The sequence below is a fragment of the Gymnoscopelus braueri genome, assembly GCF_963280865.1.
Source record: "Gymnoscopelus braueri genome assembly, chromosome: 18".
Lineage (NCBI taxonomy): Eukaryota > Metazoa > Chordata > Actinopteri > Myctophiformes > Myctophidae > Gymnoscopelus > Gymnoscopelus braueri.
The window spans coordinates 29,545,982-29,569,092 of NC_137618.1; the positions used below are offsets into that span (position 1 = coordinate 29,545,982).

At 43.7% G+C, this 23,111-nt stretch overlaps 2 protein-coding genes and 1 pseudogene across 3 annotated transcripts; all 3 read right to left on the bottom strand.

Moving 5' to 3' along the window:
- Positions 1-13,537: 13,537 nt before the first annotated feature.
- Positions 13,538-14,431, bottom strand: LOC308073314 (m7GpppX diphosphatase-like; the record flags this gene model as incomplete). The annotated part of the gene is made up of 1 exon (XM_080412190.1): positions 13,538-14,431. The coding sequence occupies one exon, from the start codon at positions 14,429-14,431 to the stop codon at positions 13,538-13,540; it is 894 nt and encodes a 297-aa protein (XP_080268316.1).
- Positions 14,432-15,446: 1,015 nt separating this feature from the next.
- Positions 15,447-17,705, bottom strand: LOC308106067 (oxysterol-binding protein-related protein 9-like; annotated as a pseudogene). The gene is made up of 2 exons: positions 16,926-17,705; positions 15,447-16,711 (listed from the first exon to the last, which is right to left on the bottom strand). The product of its transcript is annotated as an oxysterol-binding protein-related protein 9-like (transcript).
- Positions 17,706-20,116: 2,411 nt separating this feature from the next.
- On the bottom strand, positions 20,117-22,231 carry LOC308073315 (inactive rhomboid protein 2-like; the record flags this gene model as incomplete). Its single annotated transcript, XM_080412191.1, has 1 exon — positions 20,117-22,231. The coding sequence occupies one exon, from the start codon at positions 22,229-22,231 to the stop codon at positions 20,117-20,119; it is 2,115 nt and encodes a 704-aa protein (XP_080268317.1).
- Positions 22,232-23,111: the final 880 nt, after the last annotated feature.

Sequence of the window (23,111 nt, forward strand, 5' to 3'; positions counted from 1 at the left end):
TCAGGTGGTGAGGATGCGATCTAAAACCTCTGCCCCCCGACCCTCAGCACTGGAGCCCCCCAGGGATGTGTTCTGAGCTCCCTGTACACCTTCGACTACGTGGCCATGCATGCACAGTTCCAACCTTGCGGTCAAGTTTGCGGACGACACCACAGTGATAGGCCTGTTCACGAATGACGATGAGACAGCCTACAGGAGTGAGGTGGAGAACCTGACACGATGGTGTCAAGAGAACAACCTGGCTCTGACGCTGACCAAAGACCAAAGAGCTAATCGTAGACACACAGTGAACACCCGCCCATCCAGATGATGGATGAGAGGAGAGTGTCAGCGAGTACAAATTCTGGGAGTGCACATCACTGAGGACCTCACCTGGGACGTGCTGGAGATGGAGCAGGTGGTGAAGAAGGCACAACAATGCCTGCACTTTCTCGGGCAACTAAAGAAGGCTAGCATGGGGCCCCAAGGTCTTGCAGGCTTTCTACAGACCCCCCCTACAGCATCCTGGTGGCTTCACTGCTGGCAGGGGAACTGCACTGACTTGAACCGTAAGGCAATGCAAAGGATTTTGCATCAGCGGATGGCACCTCCCCTCCATCCAAGCCCTAGACGACGAACGCTGTGTGAGCAAAGGCCGCAGAATCATCAAAGATCCGAGGCTCCCCAGCCATGGACTGTTTCAGAATCTGCGTGAAATGACAACCCCTCACTCCTCAGTACCCCCAACCCCCCAACCCCAACACCACAAGGACAAAAGCCACAAGGTGCACACTGTGAGAGGCAAAAGGGTCACTTATCAGCTCCAGCATGCTTGTGCGTGCTCATAATATGTTTACACTGGATGCTACACTAGATGTCACACTCAAGACCACACAAAAAATATGCAAAACAGGTTTACATTCTTGACGTTGACAATCTAGAAGAAAGAACTTCAGGCAAGCACGTTCCTTTTGGCACTTTAAAGCACTAGACTGTAAACTTAAAGCGCTAGACTGTTCCTCTCCCTTAACTGCTGTATACATATGATTCCGTGGCAGCTGCTAGGGGAAAAAAAGAGGTGAAAAAATGCTGATGGTGTATAAAATATGCTGTGCACATACATTGTATTATGTTGACTTTCTTACTCCCTTAGTATTCCATTAGTATTAGCCTACTGTCTTTTTCACCTTCTTTTTTTTCTTTAATTGCTATGATTACCTATTTTGCTGCAATGTCCGAAGGAAGCCGAACTTTATTCTTATGTACATATACACAAGATGTAACGATAAAGAAGAGCCTTGAACGTTTACAGGAAAATTGTCCCTGACTGCCAGCACACAAAGCAGTCACTATATGCAACATTTACAACGTGTTTTCTTCAACTTGTCTTTGCACAGCTTAGATTTGTAAAATCTGTAAAATTTGCATTGTCATACAAAATGTGACAAATGTTATGTTGACATTTAATTTTAGTTTTTGTTTTGTTGCCAAATAGGGATGCCGGGGTTAATGTGGGTAAAGTTTAGTGTTTTTAAAGAGTGACAGAGGTCAGCATACTGTGATGTGTAATAGTTGTCGCATACTGTGATGTGTAATAGTTGTCCAACTTCACCCTTTTTTTTATCAAAGTCAAAACACAGCATGAAATTATTTGATGTCCGGAATCTGCATTAATGTTTTTGCGCATTGTTGATATGGGTGTGCACGCGTGCGTGCATGCATGTGTGTGTGTGTGTGCGTGTTTGTGACTGTATGTTTGTGTGTGTGTGTATGTGTGTGTATATGTGCGTGTCTACAAGTGAATACATATGAGTGTTTGCACATGTTGAAATATTCCACATAAGTAACACCACTCGATTGTGATTGACACAACAAAAGGAGTAAGACTACGCCCATCCCTGCAGAGAGAGAGCGAGAGAGAGAGCGTGCGCCTGGGGCAACACACACACACACACACACACACACACACACACACACACACACACACACACACACACACACAGCACATACACTACTGTATGTGTGCATGCCTGCCTGGATTTGTGTTTCTGTGCATGTGCACGTGTAGTTGTGAGAGATTGTGCACGTGATTTATGTATGTTTGTGCATGTTTCAGTGTGTGATGTGTGTCTGAAAGATAGTTTATCCAATTACAATAGGTCACAGATCAAAGGAGATACACACACACACACACACACACACACACACACACACACACACCAGCCACACCCTAATGCAGGACTGCATATAATTACAGCCTGTGTCTGCAGTAGCGTCTGGAAATAGCCAGTCAATTATCGCAACACCATGCATTAGTACCTTCACATAAACACAATTAACAAGTCAAATAAAAGGCTTTTCAAATACATAAACTGTTTGTTTTGTTATCTGCTGGTCCTGCAGTCACTGTTGAATATAATTACGTCTCTTTAGTCATTCATATCACATTTTCTAGAAGGGAGTAACAAAAGGATAATGATAATGTTTTTATGTGTTCTCAAATAGGCTTTTTCCTTTCCCAGGTTTTGCTCTGCCATCTCATGTTGTTCAGTTGTTTCGCGCATTTATAGAACACTGACCGATATATCGGTTTGGCTGATATACTGGCCACTATTTGATGTTTTTTGTCGCAATTATGCAGCCGTTGTGGGCCCATTTAAATGCCATTGTAGGCAAAAATAGCAGAGCTTGTAGATCTGTTAATGTTGTATAATGTGGCATTGACTTAGGGGGTAGAATGGCTGTTTGGTAATTACGTTCTTGGTTCGATCCCTAACTTTAATCTCATAAAGAAACTAGAGTGTGGAAAAAAGTGACCACTTAAGCCTTACTGGAATACAAGCTCACAACGCATCGTGATGTGTGGTGATGTGTTGTGAGCTTGTAGATTTGCTATTTTTGCCATAAAGAAATTCTGTAATGACATGCCCAAAATAGGGAGGCCAGTTTTAAAGTGATGAAATGTATGTATGGTTGCAGAGAAAAAAAAACGTGTTGATCTAAAATCAGATGAATCTGCAAAAAACATTGGAAAACGGTGGAGGAAATAGATCTGAATTTAGAGGTTAAATGTGAAAGCTAGGGGGTGGCAATTGCCATCCTCTGGAACTCCAAATGACGCCCTGCACCGCGCATAATGTTGAAGTGTCCTTGAGCACTGAACCCAAACTGCTCTCTGGGTGCTGTTCATTATTGTAAAGATATGTTTAATGTTATCTTGAGCTATTAACAAAAACATAACTTTTCTAATCCTGACACCGGTACGCACTCTTCAAACGAAATGTATTTTGCGCAAGAGGGGGGTGGGTGGTCTCCTGACCTTTGAACCTCCAGAGGGAGGGACAGATCGGGGTGTGGTCACTAATCTAATTTCTTGGAAAGGTCTCGGCTCATCCATCAAGGCAGAAAGTATTTCCATCTGTTATACTTTGAGTTATACACCGTTTACCCGCACGCGTACACACACACACACACACACACACACACACACACACACACACACACACACACACACACACACACACACACACACACACACACACACACACACACACACCGCCACTCCAGACAAATGAGCCACCCTTTATGTACCATAGTACAAGTGGTTCCTGAGTTTTACAGTGTCTGTGACTTTCAGACGTGTCCGTCTAATGGACTTGGCGCGGCTACCACCGCTTTTACACGCGCCTGTCAAAGAGCTCTCAGCAAAATGAACCGACATGACCAATATTTTATTTGCATACGAAAGTACACAATCCTCTAAAGACAAAAGAGCAGTAGGCTGAGAGATACAGTGGGCATAGAGTCGGGCATCATGCCTACATGTTCCCTCAGGCCTATGTTAGTTTATAGGGTTAGGCTCGAGGTTAGGGGCTTTGGATTGGTTGTTAGTTTTGAAAGATTTGTGCAAATCTTTGAATGTATATATATACATATTTTGTTTTTGTTGCATTCCTTCACTGTGAATGAAGCGTCCAAAAACAAAGAATATACTAGAATTAATTGAAGAAAATAGGGTTTCCAAGATTAACAAAAACAAAAATTTGTATTTCAATGTAGCTCCAATGTAGATCTTGGACGTCATATGACCATCCGGTGACATCAGTCAATGTCTACAGTATGACGTCGCTCATCCATGACATAATCAGTGATGTATGACTCCAAATTTGGGCAAGGTTTCAGCCCAAATCAGAGCCTCATCGAATTCCATTTGGAAATGAAAGTTAAATATTTAAAATAATTAATAACAAAAATAGTGGAGGTACTTCTGTGGCTGTGTGCTTACAGTCTGGCACTGATCGGTCCAGTGGTTTGCAAGATTAGCTCCAGACACACTGACACAGAGAGAGAGAGAGAGAGGCGAAGCAGTTTGGACCTGGTTGGGAATCAGGAAGTACCGCAGGGGTTTTTTCTTTCTTTCTCGTTGGAAGGTTGGTTCCTCTGAGTCACTGAGTTTCTCTTTCCAACTCCATTTCATTCAGCCGTTTCCCTGGATGTGATAGAGATTGATGGACGACTATAGGGTGTGTGTGTGTGTGTGTGTGTGTGTGTGTGTGTGTGTGTGTGTGTGTGTGTGTGTGTGTGTGTGTGTGTGTGTGTGTGTGTGTGTGTGTGTGTGTGTGTGTGTGTGTGTGTGTGTGTGTGTGTGTGTGTGTGTGTGTGTGTGTGTGTGTGTGTGTGTGTGTGTGTGCGCGTGCTACAATGTGATGCTATATTGAGGCAATGTGGGATTGAACACGCTGGGTCCAGATAGCCAGGAAAGGAAATGGATTGTGGACTGGGGTACCGGCGGCTTATTTATCAATTTGCTGTGTCTGTCGTTTGAGTCGTCTCCCATCTCCTCCATCTGAGGTCAAACGACTGTAAGAGCTGCTCTGAGGCCAGCGGCTGAGGAGACCTCGGTTCTACTCATTCTAGCAACACGAGAGACAGACAGACAGACAGAGAGAGAAGCTCAAGTGTCCTGACGTTTCCCTTCATCCTATTTGACTTTCTGTCTTTTTTCTCTTATAACTTTATAATGTTTGTGAAAACAAACATGTTTTTTTTGCCTTGTATGTAAAAGCTTTTAAAATGTTATACATGCTGTATAAATGGTGGTCTGTTTGTGCTTTGATTGTAAGAATTCAACGTCCACGGTTCACCAACCGAAAGCCTAATGTCAGTGGTGATTTTGTTTGATCGTTATTTGAAGCTGGGAAAGGAAACCGATTTCTATTTACTGAAGGTAAACTGACCGAGCCATCGTCTCCAATTAAAGTAAATACAAGGTCGGTGTACGCAGTCACAGCCTGCTATCTGCGTGTGTGTGTGTGTGTGTGTGTGTGTGTGTGTTCATCGCGTGTGCGTGTACGCACGCACACGGGTGCGTGCTAGCATCATAGTGTGCTTTTTGAAAGCTGCATGCTTGAATTGAATACAAATTAGAGTAAGAAACCCTTTATTGTGTACACCCCCCCCCACACACACACACACACACTCAAGAATGTAATACAGAAGGGTTGAGAACAGAGGGCAGTAAATAAATAAATATTTTAGAAATAATTGAGATCGGAATCATGTGTTCAAACATCTCTAGAGCAGTGGTTCTCAAAGTGGGGTGATTGAAAAAGTAGTTAATATGGTATCAAAATCTGTTTAACCACTTTAACCCTATTTTATACTTGCAAGCTCACAATGTGTTGCATTGTGCTCACAATGTGTTGCATTGTGAGCTTGTAGATATGTTATTTTTGACGTAAAATCATGAAATATTCTGAATAATCTGAACAAATTAAACACCATGCACAAATGTTCTGTCATTGGGGTCCCTGGCACTAAATCTTTTCAGATGGTGGTCTGTGGCTATAATATGTATCAATTTGGGTGTCATGGACATGAAAATGTATGGGAACCACAGCTCCAGAGCAACCAGGAGTCAAGCTGGTATGTGGGTAGACAAGTCAGAGTCAATATTCAGTTTGTATCTCTGTGCAGTTACAGTACACGGATCTCATGCATATTGTTTGTGTGTGTGTGTACAGTGAGGCCTGACTTGGCCAGCCGAGGGATTTACAAACACTGACAACTGGAGGCTTTAGAAGAAGCTGACATTATTGATTTTCATTATCCGGTTTCATCGCTGTCACATGTCATCAACTCTAATGACATCAAAGCTCATCAGCCCAGCAACCGGGAAAAGCTGTGGCAATGGGAAACAGACTGCCGACCTGTCTCTCTGTGTGTGTGTGTGTGTGTGTGGTTGTGCATTCACATTTTTGCCAGAGTAAAAAATAAGTAACTTAAATGTGTTTCTTGCACACAACATGGAAACATTTTAATATCACTTTCAACTAGCAAAGGGCCTTTAACACACGTATTTGGTATTGGTATTTAACTCATTCACGGCCAAACTTATTTCTGGCTGTGTTTGCCCACTGCCAGCGATTTTTGTTTTCTAAACCTTTTCAACTGGTCACAGAAAATGTAGATCCATTATGATCACTTGTCTGACCATTTGTAAACACACCCGGTATCAGTGTGCGTCGCCCAGAGAAAAAAAACTATCCAACCGCGATGGCCCCTTCTCTTGTAGCAGCATGTGAAATATACCATCTCTCGCCAAAAATGCACGCTTTCCTTACCTTTTCAACTGGCCACAGAAAATGTATGCGTCGCCCAGAGAAAAAACAATCCAAGCCTTCTCTTGTAGCAGCACATTGAAAATAGCTTGTCTCGCGAAATGGGGCAAAAAAAATCAACTCAAGATACAGCTGTTTTCATGAAAAAGCTAAACAGAAAGTGGACGGAGGCGGAAATCTTCGGATGACGTTATTTCCGGATCCTTGTGAGTAGAAAGTGAAAGTGATCACTCGGGTGATAGAGAACAGCGCAATCTTTTATAAAACCACAAAAAAACTAAAAGTCGTCATAAGTCGTCCTTGGCAGTGCGGACTTTTGGACGATGTCTCGTCATACATGAACTACTACTAATACTACTACCACTAACTACACTACCAGAACAACTAGGGTTGGATTTGCTGGGGGTAAATCCATGCCTCTGCTTTTGATATCCCCTCCTATTGTCATAAATTTTTATGGCCGGTGGGGATATGTTTTATCCCTGCTCTGGTCAGATTGACTTATATACATGCATTTCCTTTTGGGTAATGTAGACTGTCTGATATGTTTGAACTAATTATCAATTTAATTGATTGTATAAAAAAAGATTATCAGCAAACTGATCAGTTCTAGTCCATGTAAGAGCCAAACAAGCTGTTTTTTAAATAAAACTTGATCCATTTATTCAACAAATTCAAAACAGTAACGTTATTTTCCACCTCCAACTTTGCTTTCTTATTATGCAGAAAGGGGCAGACCTTTAGTGTAAGTATCCTAAAGTTTCCAGATGTGACATCATTCCATTCATCAGTTATGTCTGGATTCAAGTGGGGTTTTTAAATACTTTATGTTCATGTGTGGGTGTGAGGTTAGGGTGCATCAATTTATATTTTTGCCACTATTGCTGTATTTAATAAAGTGCAATGATCTGCATGAAATGTGTTACACAATTACAAATGACCTGACCTCCCATCCCTACTACTACTACTACTACTACTACTACTACTACTACTACTACTACTACTGTTGCTACTACTACTACTGCTACCATTAGTGGTACTACAACTATTATTGCTACTTCCAGTACTACAACCACTCTCTTTGTGATAAATGTTTATCCACTGTTAAACAGCAACTGTTCTGAACCACAGTCTAGGTCGATGGTTCTGTTGTCATCAGACAGCCGACCGCTGAATCGCTGTGGTTTCCTCCTAAAATGGAGATGAACCGTATGATTGAAAAGACATCAAAACGGTCGATACCGGATGAATAAATGCAACAGCGTGTCATCTCGGCTCTGGGCAAATGTTTGTGTTTGTTCGTTTGTGTATCTCTCTGAGTGGGAGAGAGAGAGAAGTCAAATCTGCACAGAAGTTGCAAATACTGTATGCATTACACTAAAGCCATTTTGTTTTACTAATGTGTGGTCTGATAGGTCAGTGGTTCTCAAACGTTTTGATTTCAAAGACCCCCATAATTCTGAGAGTGTACAAATGGAACCTAAACCCCAAATGGGTTCTATTTGTACACTCTCAGAGTTACAGGCCCGTGAAGGTCCATCCTCAAGGAACCCTGAGGGTCCCAGAACCCCACATTGAGAACCACTGAGAAAGATCAATCAACAACTCAACCATATGACCAATAAGTCTATAATGTCGTCCTTCAAGTGTGTGAACTTATTGGTTTCTTATCATCTCCTTGACTATCAGGTAGGCTGAAAACAAATCACAATATTTAGGACCAAATACCTTGATAGTGAGACGATAAAAAGATTTCCCCCAAAAAGTATTTCTCAGAAAATAGTGAGAATAGCCGATCTACGGTACAAGGCGTCACTCTCACGTGTCGCGTAGTGACCTTGTAGACCGGATATTTTCGTTGAATGTTTGCCCCAGAATAGGAACGTGTGTGTGTGTGTGGGGGGGGGGGGGGGGGTAGAGTGATAACCCATCAAGGACCTGGATGTGTAATTCCTCTTTTAATTCATTTATTTCCCAGATGGAGAACTCGACTCGATTCCCTGGGCAAGGCTCTGCACTGCATATTAAAACACACACGCACGCACACACGCACACACCCCCTCAGAGATGTTGGCTCCATTTCATAATTACATGTAATGCTGCTTTAATCTGCTTCTCTAACTACAGTGATCCTGGCCTCGATTCTACTTAAAGGGAACATCCACACTAACACAATTCAAACATCTGTCTATTCTTTCTTTCATTCGGAACAACAGTTAATTGATCGATTGAAAAAATAAGCTATTTTAAACCTTATGTACCTCAATTCTTTTCCGATTCTATTGATTATGCAAAATAATTGTGATTAGCTCAAATAATTGAGATCAGATGATTATGTTATGATTATAACTGTGACATCCATAGGCCATATAGACACTGATCTTCCTTGAGTCCTCTGTAATACGCCTGTGAAGTGTGAATACAATGGGATCAGCGGTTTTTGAGATATGAAAACGAACAGACAGATTAAATAGACAAAACAAAAAGCTTGTATAATCAGATCAAATATTTGTTGTAGATGAACAGTATCTGGTTTATTTGTCATGAATAAGAATAACAGCAAAGAAATATGTCCTGACACCGCCTAGAAGTAGCTTCCTCAGTTTAGAGCAAAACAAAATAATGGGCTCTCGAGCCGTGCTTAAATGAGCATAATTTTGCCAGACAGATTCTGCTAGAATATATTTTTTCCTTTTATTATACCGTATGGGTTCCCAGATTTAAACGAGCATGTGTAACACCCGGGAATCGAACCCTGGTCTCCTGTTTCTCCTGAGTTTAATGTTGTTTAATCCAATCAGATAGGACTTTTCTGTTTGGATGTATGGGCTGTCAAGCCCAGGAAGTAGTTTCAGGGAGTAGCCTCTATTGTCACTTCAGTGATGCTTGTGGAACTCAGCTCCGCCTCGTTCCTGACTGCATCACTGTCGGGCCAATAATCACGATAACGCACACCCTTTAATTTTTTGGGGGGGTTTTGTTCAATAGTGCTACTGGAACTGCGGCGCTGACAGCGGTGTAAATGTATCACAACTGTGTGAGTGTGTGTGTGTGTGTGTGTGTGTGTATGCCTATGTGTGCAGAACAGACTGCTCTGGAGTGTAACAATTTGTAACAGTGTGTTTGGAAAAGATAGATACAGTAATTTGGTTCTTCAGTGTGAGCACATAAAGATTAACCGACATGTCATGTGTCTTTTCATCATGAAAAACTTCAAAATGGTTTTCAGATCTTCAGTAATTGAGCTTCTAAAACAGGTGTTATGAACACCAGCAGTGTGTAGCTGTGTTTCATCCCAGCTGCAGGTAGATCAACCTCCATGAGACCATCATGCATTCAGTGTGGAGTGGAGCCGCCTTGCTGACACAAGCCAGCTCACTATTCAAATATGTTAAAATCATCATTATAGAGAAACATTTGAAGCTTTACTTGATCTGACATTCTATTGTTTTTCCTGTACAGGTTAAAAACTACAGAAGGGTAAAAAGGCAGGCTGCAGCTAGTCCAATTAACAATCAGTGTGTTTGATTTACGTGTGTCAATGTGGAAGCATTGACAATTCTGTTGATTACTGTCAATGCTTAGCCTGGCTCCACCCCCTGAATCGTTTGCCTCGCATTCAGGGTCTGGTGACGCTGTCGAAGGCGGGTGTTTCTCGGTTGAAAATCTGTACGACGAATCGGGATCGGGATAATCCAGTATGAACCAATCGCCAAAGAGTCTTTGAAAAAAAAACGTTGGCCACGCCCCCATCTCAGAAATCGGCTGCATTGAGAGGGCTTTCAGACTGAATAATGGAGTGAAACGAAATGAAAATTCAGGCTGAGTGTCAGGCTAGTCAATGCTTGCACATTGGCAGAGTCAGTTAAAGTGAGTTTACTTACCTCTAGTCTCGTAGTAGCCATACGATTAGATGGCTAGATACGTATCTAACGTCTGGCTGGGGCACAACTATTGAAAAGTGAGCACTGCATTTAAAACCAAATAATTTAACTAAAGTTGACCAAACACCGACCTCCTTAGACCTACCACGGAGCAACCACCGACTGCTACAGCCCAGCCAGTCAGAGGCTTGGCTGAGATTTTCTCTGGCAATGAAATTGGACCACATCTTCCTTCACAGGTGTTATCAATGATACTAATTAAGGCTCTGTTCCATTTAGCGTGGCAGGGTCTTTCCAGTGAGCCAACATGCACAATAATGCAACAACCTGACTCTGTATGACCAGAATGGAACTGAACCTTAATCGGTGTCATTGGTAAGCCAATATGGCTGCCATGCATAGGGCCTACAGTATATGACATGAGATGGTGTGAACATGTGAGGCTAAAGACCTCTACCAAGATGTCTTGACATCCGATATCCCCTGACTACTAAAATGTACGGCTAGCAACTTTAAGTCCTGTTTCGGTATGTTATCATATAGCTGCAGTTTTTCCTCCAATCTTCTCCACCCAGCTGTGTGTGTGTGTGTGTGTGTGTGTGTCCAGTAAAAAGCAGCGCCAGGTGTTGTGCATTAGTGTTAGTGTTAGCCAGCGCTACAGGGCCCTCGTCGCCACGGAGGTGTGAACAGCCGCTCACAAATTAGCCGCCTTGCTCCCCTCATCCATCATCCCCTTTTCTTGCTCTTTCTCCTGTTCTTTCATTCTTTCTTCCTCTTCTCCAGTGGTTACGTCCTTCCTTTATTATTTTGTATTTTATTTTTTATAGCAGTCATCTGCCGGCTTTCATTCCCCAATCAGACCATTAACTGTCTGAATAATATCGAATTAATGACCTCTCTCTCTCTCTCTCTCTCTCCCCCTCTCCGCTGTACCTGTCCTACCTACAGTTTTTGAGGTTTATGAAACTTTTCTCAATAAACATTTTAAGAACATTTGCCATAATATTAGCTATATCAGCATTTTACAGTCAACAACTGTAGTGTACATACAGTACACTTATGTCTAGCACAAAGTTCTGAAAGTTGTTTGCAATGTCCAAATACTATAGGACAACACAACAGAATGTAGAGAAGACACTGGAGGAGCTCGGACAATCGAAGCCTCTTTTATTAAGGTGCAAAGTATAGAAGACTGACGTTTCGGTGCTACTGCATCTTCCTCTGAGTCATAAATTAAGTCAATAGTAGACATAATATTTAGTCAAAATATTCTGTTCAAAGGCTAAAGCCTGTCTTGATTTATTCTCTACATGTTTCTAATGTCCATGTATTCAGATCCTACACTGTGTTAATCGTAATTGATTGATTGATGCATTCCAGTCAGAGCCTGCCCCGTGCAGAACAGGATACTAACTTTATTACAGATTGGCTTATTGAGAGCACTGCCCTCGCTACCTCTGTATACATGAATGCCTTCCTGACCCTGCCATTTATGATCCTTGAGGAAGATGCAGTATTGAGTAATGTTTGTGCAATCTCATGAGTTGGAAGTTATACTGTATGTCTCAATCATTTATGAGACATATATTGTCCAACAATTGCAATATTTATCCAGAATATTGCAATTGTTGGACAGATACTATTATACTATCGTAAAGTATTACATTTACTTTACTACTAAATAACAGTAGTTGCATATTTAGTAAAGCCTTTAGTAAAGTTCATCGAATGTGGAATGCCCTACCAAAACCCATTAAAGATCTTGACTCCCTCCCTACCCAAACTCAAAACTAGTCCTGTAGCCTAAATGGCTGATCTTAAAATACAATTGGGCTTACTTTAACACCTTTGAACACTTTGGTAGTAGCATCCCCATCCTTTCAGAATCAGGTTTACTGTCACATCACAGGTTTACAAGGTTAAAAAGTGGGTGAAATTTGCTTTCGTACAATCGTTCCCATCCCCTTTCTCTGTAAATATACCTTTTGATGCTACTGTGTTTTTTAGAAAGAAACATATGTATTGTATTGTATGTAGCAGTATGTATTACTAATGAATTGAGTACAATGGACCACAATGGAAACAAACACCCAGGGCTTTTTGTGTTATCCTTTTAGCATAGCCTTACTAGCATAGACTATACTACAAGTACTGTTAACAAATGTTTTAATAAAGTATTCAATTAATCAATCAAATCGAACAAAGCTGGGTGGTGTTAACGCAGATGCATAAAGTACATGCATAATTGTACCCAGACACATTGTTGAGGTTACAGAACACACACATGTATGTACCTTAGTATATAATTTAATACTCCACACATCCAAAGTATTTTTTTTTTCTTCTAGAAGGTAAGCTTATTTAGGCAACCTCGTATCATAGCGTGGAGGCCTGGATTCCAAGTAAACAGCGCCAGCCAGTGTACACTGCCTACTACAAAACTGTATCTGGTCATTTCCACACATACATGAACACACACAAACCATTTGCTTATCAGAAATTGAATATAAAGCCTTCCAGACTCACTTCCATGTTGGTGTTCATTCAATCAGCTTCTTGTGGTAAAATCTGTATTTTCTTTTAGTTGGGTAAGCGTTACAATATTATTCCATTGGTTTATGTTAAGTCTCATCCAAATAAAAACATGTGTCTATGAAATCAGGTCAAACTGACAGATATTATACAATTACAATTATTATACACATAACATTCTGGTCTCTAAGTTTTACACAGTAATGTGGACAATTTGGCGACAATAGACCTTTATGGAGACAAAAGCAGGAATGTCACACCTGGCTATGACGTGCGTGCACTGTAATGGAACAGGTTTACTGTCATTGAATAGTTGGAAGTACTGTAGGTTTTTTCCCCATTCACATTATTCTATAAGCTATATTTCCAAAGCTGCTGGGTCCAATTTTGTAGCAATGAGTCTCTTCTTTCATATGAAATTTAAAAACAAAAATCCAAAACATTGCATTGGGGATTATACTAGTGAATGGTCTGTGGACCACAGAGGTCTGCAGACCACAGGCTGGGGACCCTTGATGTACCCTAAAACCTTCCTGCCTCTTTGAACTTGTTGAGCAGTCCGTCACCTTCTTTCAAGGTGAAGAACAGGGTGTGGCTTCTGTAATACTGTGGGTACAACTGGAGGTTCTGGATGACATTCTGGATGAGATGGGCCCTTGTCATCTCACTGCCGGGTGCATCATATTCCAGCGCAGTGAAATGGACGTGGAGGTGGTAGTATGATGGCTGGTAGTGGAGGTACACCCTCAGCTTCCGGGCTGGCAACCCGTAGCGCTGGAATATGGCCTCCTCTCCCTTCTTAAGGATGTTCTTCAGAAGGGGAACGTGCTCTGGTGTCAGGTCTCTGAGACACCTGATGCCTTTCTGATGAGCTATTGCAACCAGGTACAGGTTGTCATTCTGTTTTTGGTCCCATTTGACGTCCGGTAGGAGCACAAAGCCAAGCTGCGGGTCTGGATCTTCACAAACGATCCGATCAGCCTCTGCCTTCTTTTCTAGAACATTGTACATCCACTGAATACTAAAGCTCTGCTGTTCAATGTATGCCAGAGTGATGGAGTTGTAGTCCGCTTCTGTCTCCTCCACCAGATACATCTCCCCACTCTGGTACTTCTTCATATGTTCCTCTGTGGCGGGACACACCACTGTGGTCATGATCCTGTTGAGATGGGCTGGGGGCTGCAGCTGGTAAGTGCTGCAGGTGTCATTTCTCATGTCCAGTTTCATCCTGGAACCACTGAACAGCTCATCCAAGCTGTCCTCCGTGATGGGAGTCTTCTCCAGCAGGACCACAGCCGTCTGGTCTGCCAGTGTTCCGTGGACAAATATGGTCTTCTCCCTTGCACAATCTCTGAGAACGCGGGTTGTTCTGAAACCAGATAGGATATCTCCATCTTCTTCAACAGGTAGTTCCATGAAACTGTATTAAGCGTTTGCAGGTGAACCTCTGCAACATCAGAATGAGCAGTGGATATTAAACAGATTAGGATGCCAGGGACCCCGGTTTTATAGAGCTGATGATGACGTGGCGCGATGTGACAATATGACACGACAATAACATAGTAAGACTTTCACGGGGAAGCGACTGGCGCGCCCAGAAATTCATTTTCAATCTGACAGGCATAGCAACAAGCGGGAGTGATCCTGTGAACTGTCATGTTCGTGCTTGTCTCACACACACACACTGCCAGGGTTGACATGTGTTTTCTATGCAACATGTGCAAAAGTGTGTTCACATGAGGAGCGCTGTGTAACCACACAGACCTGAGAAAGGACAGGCGGTGTCGCTCCCAGTGTGAAAGGACCTGTGTGATGTAGGGCTGGATAAGGACAAATATAACAACATTTTTGACGAAATACCTATTGATATTGTGACATAATCGACACTGGGAATTATGTGCTTGTATTTGAGCAAGGAAAATAAAATAGAATGTGTATTTATATATTGATCAAAGTAACTTGTAGGGAAGTGGACAAGAGGAAACCATGTCATTACTATCCTCGGTCGGCGCTGAGTCGGATGAAGCAGGCTTCGTACCGCTCAGCGCAGGCACTCGCTTGGCATGGGAACTCACTCAGCTATCCCGTCTTGCTCGAGGGCGACTCACGGGACTCGAGCCTGATTCTGACAGCACGCCTGCCTTGTCAATATTTTGTGTTTTCAATGATTTTATGGGCATTCCCTTAGGCCTCATGCATGAGGGAGGGTGGTGCGGCATGGTGGTGGTGGAGGAGCTTTACTAAATGTAATTATACATCTTTGTTTTTGATACCGGACTTGCAAAGCTGTGTACATATTCAATCATCAGTCGGTCACTCCAAGGCTAAGTGGTTTACAAAAGAGTTCTTATGAAGTGTGTGTGTGTGTGTGTGCGTGTGTGTGTGTGTGTGTATGTGTGTATGTTTGGTGTGTGTTTTGTCGCTGTCTTCCCTAGTGCCTCCAAGAAGCTAATCTCTTCAGTAGAGGCTTACGATAGACCCATCGCTCTCCATCCTTGTGGAACAGCCTCGTCTCCCACTGCTGTTCATTCTGCTTCCTCTCCAGGGCATCAAATCTCTGTTTATCCTCCAGCCGGCATTTGGCTTCTGTCGCTGCGTCAATGTTCTTAAGTTTCAGATTCAGTGTCACATCTTTCCACAGGCAGCGAGACTCATATTCCAGCTGGTCCCCTAACTTCCGCACCTTCTTCTTAATGATTTCCATCTTGTTGGTGTCTATGAACAAGGATTTTTCCCCAGTTGCCCACTTGGCATGCATCACTCCATTCCACTCTCCCTCAATGGAGCAGAAAGACTTCTTATCCTTTGGTGCAAAGATTTCTGCAGTCACCCGGTGTTTCTTGCCACCGTAGAAAGGCTTGGTGTGGAACATAATGTTGGCACTGTAGCCTGTCGTGGAGCATGAGATGGTACACTCCCCACCCAGCTCGAACCATGGGACCGTCAGGATTGACCTGCCATAACCATTAGGGAAAGTGAGAATGTAGTGTTCGTCATGTTCGAAACATGAAACACAGCCTTGGCCGATATTGTGGACACCTACAGATAGCCCTAGGAACTTTGACTTAGTCCAGATCTGAGCGTTGAACTGGATCTTCTTACTGTAAGACTCTGCGTAGAATGCAGAAATGGGTGGGTGGTGCGAGACCTGCTCTGCTGCAAAACACAAACTGTTGGGCGAAGACCACGGGATTGGACCATCTGATACTGTCTCCTTGGGCAGCACCAGTTCCTCCGTCTCATTGGGTAGATCCCAGTGGCAGTAGAAGACCTCTCCCAGGATGGGGTTGTAGGGTTTCTTGGCTAACGAACCCTGTCTTCCTACATGGAACGATGACAGATACCATTTCACCACCTGTAGCATGCGCTCCCGGGGTTCCGGCTGCTCAGCGATACTTACAAATAACTCTGGGTGTGCAAAGAAATCTGCGTACATTTCTAATAAAGACCTCTTCTCCAAGATGAATGTTGGCAAGGCCACCGCTGTGAGGTCCATGCCGAGTCTGACCTGAGACAACAGGTGCAAGACAACACTCTTTTGCTCCTCCACCGGCTCAAACTCCTCAGTGTCATCATGGTCATCTTGGCTGTCAAATGGATCTGCATCTGTCGTGCTGTTGCATGTGGATGAGCTGAGTGATGGGTCTGAATCTGTGGAGATGTTGGATATGAATTTGCTGAGTGATGATGCTGTATCTGTGGTTTCTTTGGATGTGGGTGAGTTCAGCGATTCATTGGTTTCGGGTTGTTTCTGTACTGTTTTATGATCACCAAGGGGCAAGGTGGCTGGAGGCCCCAAAGGAGACCATTTGAGGCTTTCAGCTGCCTTGCCTCTTGGCACTGCTGTGCGAAGTGTTGAAATGACGTCTTTGTTGCCCAAACGAGATCCTTTGGGGCCTCCCACTGCCACCTTGCCCCTTCCAAAACACTGTTTGCAGTGTTTGGGGGAATTGTTGCTCTGGGCGAACTCGGCAGCATCGTAAAACTCGTCCTCACTGGAGGAGTAGGAGACATCTGGCACTGAGGGAGAGGGGAGGGAGATGCGGGTGGGGAAGGTGGCGCTACTACTGGGACCTGACATAGCACTCCCTGTGCTGTTTAGTGTTGGGGTCTGTAGGCTGTCCATCGCCATGACTACAGGACCCACGGACAGTGTGCAGGGCCAGAGTTCTGATTTACACACTTGAGAAGGGTCTGTGGATAATGCAATACATTGCTTAATGGACTCTACCATACTGCAAGTTGTCTCCATTATATTGTCAATCTTACTGCGTGATGCATCCATACAGTCCTTGATCTCCTCAAAGAGCTTCAACTTGTCGATCAGCATCTGCAAGTAGGCGTCCACTTCGGCAAGCTTCTTGTCAAGGTCTTGAACCTCCCTCAGCTGGAGGGTGTGATGGAGGATAGTTCCCTCTAAGGGGTTGATCCACCTCTCTCGCTCATCTGCATTTCGGGCTTGGAAATGGAACATCTTTTGGTCCACAGTGATGGTAAAAGTGCTGTTGTCCTCGTCGTCGATGCCAATCACAGCTCCCCTGAGACGTACACAGCCTCTTCTGGAGCCTCGCATCATCTTATCGTTTGATGTGTAGTATGACAGCAAGCCAGCATTGTGGTCCAAAACAAACCAGCGGTATTGCCAGCGGTTGACAACATTAGTCCACTTGCTTAGCGGCCCCTCCATCATGATGGAATTGCACACTCACGCTTCAACAGTCTGAGCAGAGATGAGAAGTGAGAGGAGATTGACTGAGTCTGGGTTTAAGAAGTCACTATAATTTAGACGTAACCATATATAGAGTTCACCATGACTCAGACATAACCATAGAGTTCCGTGTGGCTTGTGTCAAACTGACTGTGACAGCATGACATCAAACCCAAACAAACCCTGTCAACCATGACCATAATAGAGTTCCGGGTTGACCAATATGTCCGAATATGGAGTGCATGAAGTCGCTCACTCTAACGGTTTGAATCTCAGTGGCAAAAATGCACCCTGTCTTGTTGTTCTTGTTCTTTTCTTTCTTCCCTTATTTAATCTGCGCGACCCTCACACCTACGCCGCACCGCCAATCCGACCGATTGACGTTTGACGGAGTGATTTCACATCATCTTGGGTTGACCACGTTAGATCGACACTCAAGAGGTTAGAGTCTAACCTCTTGAGTCCATTTTTGCCACTGAGATTTTGCAGATCATTACTGCCACTAATTAGCCGATTAGTGGCAGAGTCCTAGACCACTTTATAAAAAAGTGGAAAGTCTTGAAATCAATTTAAAAACTTAGATTTGACTTAAAGGGATATTTCACTTTCAAAAAAACTTTGGGTCATTTTATCGTCTACTCAGGCTTTTGTGAGCACCCCGGACAGTTTTTAAGTTGCTTGATTCAGTATTTAGATATTTGATATTCATTTTATCAGCCACGCCCCCTTCCTATACAAACCCATTATAACTTCAAACTACATTTTTAACATGTTAGATTCATCAAAAACACCCGTCCTTGGTTCTGGTGACTCACCCTGCCCTCCTAATACGCGAGGGGGCCGAGTTTTTTTGATAACTTTTTTCATGAATTTTTGGGCGGTGAAACCGCCCCTATATGTGAGGTTTGGATATTTGCACACCAAATCCTGCGCTGTGATTGGCCACCAGTGTACCCCCCTAACCCTGCACCGTGATTGGCCAATCACAGTCTATTCAGGACTGTGATTGGCTAGGGAAACATGACACATGTGCATAGCCCTATAAATAGGACTAAGTGAATCACACATTGTGGGTGGAAAGGGTATTAAAAAAAACACATTATTCTTTTAAGTGAGCTTCCATCACCGTGATGACCACTGTTAAATAACAACAGTGACATAGTGCTCCAATTCCACATGCTGTGATTGGCTAGTGAGACATATGATGAAATTAATCTAAAACCACTTGATGTGACACTAGTATATTTAACTTAGATGCTGACTCCATTCAGTATAGTGATTAGCTAGCAAGACACCGCCCACTTCACACTGGGTGTGATTTTTGGGCGGTGAAACCGCCCCTATAAGTGAGGTTTGGATATTTGTACAACAAATCCTGCGCTGTGATTGGCCAAAAATGTACCCCGCCTAACCCTGCACCGTGATTGGCCAATCACAGTCTATTCAGGACTGTGATTGGCCAGTGTCACATGACACATGTGCATAGCCCTATATAAGAAAACATAACTAAAAAAAAAACATAAATTTGTTTTTTTTAAGTTATGGTTTCTTCCATCATAAAGAGTGTTTCAATAAATGTATTTATTTTTTGTACATGATTGGTTGACTCCATTCAGTATTGTGATTAGCTAGCAAGACGGCCCCCTTGCGTATTAGGAGGGCAGGGTGAGTCACCAGAACCAAGGACGGGCGTTTTTGATGAATCTAACATGTTAAAAATGGAGTTTGAAGTTATAATGGGTTTGTATAGGAAGGGGGCGTGGCTGATAAAATTCATGTCAAATATCTAAATACTGAATCAAGCAACTTAAAAACGGTCTGGGGGGCTCACAAAAGCCTGAGTAGACGATAAAATTACCAAGTTTTTTTTAAAGTGAAATATCCCTTTAATTTTTAAGCAAAGAAATACAAAAATAAACACATCACTTTTTGATTGTTTAAAAAATAAATATTGAGGGGGGCGTGGCTGATAAAATTCATGTCAAATATCTAAATACTGAATCAAGCAACTTAAAAACGGTCTGGGGGGCTCACAAAAGCCTGAGTAGACGATAAAATTACCAAGTTTTTTTTAAAGTGAAATATCCCTTTAATTTTTAAGCAAAGAAATACAAAAATAAACACATCACTTTTTGATTGTTTAAAAAATAAATACACTTCAATAAATACAAAATAATTTTTAACTTAAATTATTCAATGAATAAAGTGTGTGAAATTATTTGTCATACAACTCCCATTATTTTCAGTTGTCAGAAAGGGGACATACATTATACATGGTGCATGATTTAAAAAACAATAGCAATAAAAGTAGGCGGTTACATTTGTAACAGATATACAGTATAGTTCCCTTGTTAGCAGCATATTTCAGACATGTCAGTGTACAGTATATCGTGTTATAAGCCATACTTTTCACAGAACTTGCCGCTGAATGGAAAACAGGTGAGGTACTCCAGCCACGGCCAGTTGATGGGGTGGACGTAAAACCATATCCCGAGCGAGACGAACAGGACAACATAGACCACCAGGGATACAACGATGAGGAGGCGTTTCCGGTACTTGTCAAATGTCCCAAAGGTGATGTAGGGCAGGAAGGAAAAGGAGAGCAGAAGGCCACTGAGGAAGCCAAAGATGTGGGCGATGTTGTCAATCCAAGGCAGCAGGCCACACAGGAAAAGGAAGGCGACGATGCACAGCAGCTGCAGAAAAGCCCGCCACGGCTTCTCCAGCATCTGCCAGCTTTGGAAGAGCTCTACAAACAGGCATGCGAGGAGGCCAAACTGTGACCCTGCTGGTCCCACCTCAGCTCTAGAGGGCATGAACAGTGCGGAGGCCACGTTACCGGTTAGGCCACTAAGGACGTATATGATGGAGATACGGACCCACCCTGCCAACTTCTCAAGGTCTCTCAGTATTGTCATCTGGAACACCACCGACACCAGACAGTGAAACAGCCCAGCATGGAGGAAGAGCGAGAGTATGAGGCGATAGAACTGGTCAGGGACGTCGGGGTTGAGAAATGGTAACAAGCCACATACCTCACCTAGACAGTGGACCTGTGAGCAGAGTGTGGCCTCCTCATGGAAGTAACCATGCATAAAGGAGCAGTACTCTCTAGTAGAGATCTCGCACCTGCCCTTGGCTCCTATGCAGCATGGTCTACCTATAATGTTACAGTCCATGTGGCTGTAGCCTGTATGTTTTGCCTTGTGGGGGGATGTACACACTGGCCACTGGGTGATGTCATCAGGCCAAGTGTGTGGCTCTGTCGAGGCGGGATCTTCACACACTCTGGGGTCCTGGTGACAGACGGCGCCAGAGGACCTGAGGATGTCCACTGTCTCATTGTTCCATTTCACAAAGGTGGCCATTGTCTTCGAGCATTCAGGCCTGAGGGTCTGCACACAACCGGAGTTGTCATTCTGAACACAGCAGCCTGACTCTCTCTCCAGGCCCTTGGCTTTTTGGATCAGATTGAAAATATGGCGGTCTTGGCGGATGCACGGAGAGAACTTGGCCCCCAGGTGGATCAAGTCCTCAGAACGAGGTCCGATCCAGAAGTTTTCCTGCTGGGTATATCTTACACTATCATAGTAGACTTTGTTCTTCCGTACTAGTTCCGTAGTAGAATGCTGAGCAAACCCAATGGGGGCAAAGCCATATGTAATACAAGTCAGCAGGGTGATTAGTATGTGGACAAAGGTGATCCAATATGTAAAATAGGGCCTGTAACTGTGGTATTCATCTAGCTGCTTTTGGATATGGCTGCTGACACTGTGTTGATAGTGGCGGTTCATCCACTTTCCCACCACACCCATCCCATACTGACGCTTTTGCTTAGAGTCCGGTGGGCCATAACACCTATTCAGCAGGTTGCAGGTGGCTTGGATGCTCATGCGGGCGACAGACTCCTGCGTGCGGTTGGGGTAACGGTTATAACGAGAGTCCTGGCTGGTGGACAGCAAACTGCCTCCCAGGGTGACTGAAGCCACCTGGGTGGCATGTGGGGTCCGCGGAGGATGACCCTCCCTTTCATCTGGCCCCTGCCTGCCCATAGGGTCCACGATCTTGGGCATCGTGTGTGCTGTTGGTGAGTCCAGGCCCTGATCGATGCTGGTGAACATCTCAGGCTCTCTGTATTGGGCCTTGAGCTTGCCAAAGCGCTGGCTACAGTGATGCCGGCTCTTCCTCTGCCACAGCTCAAAGTCGTCTCCAACGCCAAACCACTGGGCTGTACTCCTGAGAGCACTCTTACAGAGTGTCATCAGGCGTACAGTCCAGTGGATTGGTGTTGGAGAGGACTGTGCGGGCAGGAGGCTATCCTCGCTATCCAGGAGGCTGGCCTCGCTCATCCTCAGAGGTGGACTCACTGGCTGTTTAGCAGGGCTATGGCCAGCGGTGTCCCGCTGCTTCTCTTGAGGAGGAATAGCTATGACCAAGCTGGGTGGCTCCTTGATTTTCAGTCGGCTGTCTCCCTTGCTGTCCTCCTCCTCTGCTCGTTGTGATAACATCTTGTCAGAGATTGTGTGTTTCCACAGCAGAAACAGCTACCGTTTTGCCTGATTCCGCTACCGATTAGCTCTATGTGTAAGAACAAGCTAAGTGGTTAATTGGCCCGCTGCAGGGATGAACTTAACCGGAGAAGGCCTACCTCAAGCTCCAGGAATCGCTGTCATATGACTACCCAGTGGAATATGTCTTACAGTGATACCAGACCTGACACAATATGAACATGTATGTGACTACCAGCAGAACTCTGAGTCGACGAGTTTGTCTGGTCTATATATGGACATCAGTCATCTATGATGACAGTACTACCACGTCAGCCATCCTCCACTGTAAAATTGAAGACGTAAAAAGTAAAATATTTAAAAACATTTAAAATATTTGGGGCTCTTTACATCTGGGCATGTCCAGGGAAACAAATAGACAAACTTAAACTTTATTTTATAGAATATAAACGTGACAAAATAACCATCAAAACATATTACAATATTCTTAACATCCAGCAAGCAAGAGAAATTGTTCGAATATGAATAAAGTTGATTGCACTCAAATTCTATCATAAGAGACTTTGTTCCTCCGTACTAGTTTCGTAGTAGAATGCTGGGCAAACCCAATGCTGGCAAAGCCATTATGTAAAACAAGTCAGCAGGGTAATTAGTACGTGGACAAAGGTGATCCAGTATGTAAAGTAATACCTGTAACTGCGTTGGTAGTGGCGGTTCATCCACTTGCCCACCACACCCATCCCATACTGACGCTTGGAGTACAGTGGGCCGCTACACCCCATCAGCAGGTTGCAGGTGGCTTGGATGCTCATGCGGGCGACAGACACCTGCCTATGGTTGGGGCAGGGCCGGATTACCCATAGGCCGTAGGCTTGGGTAA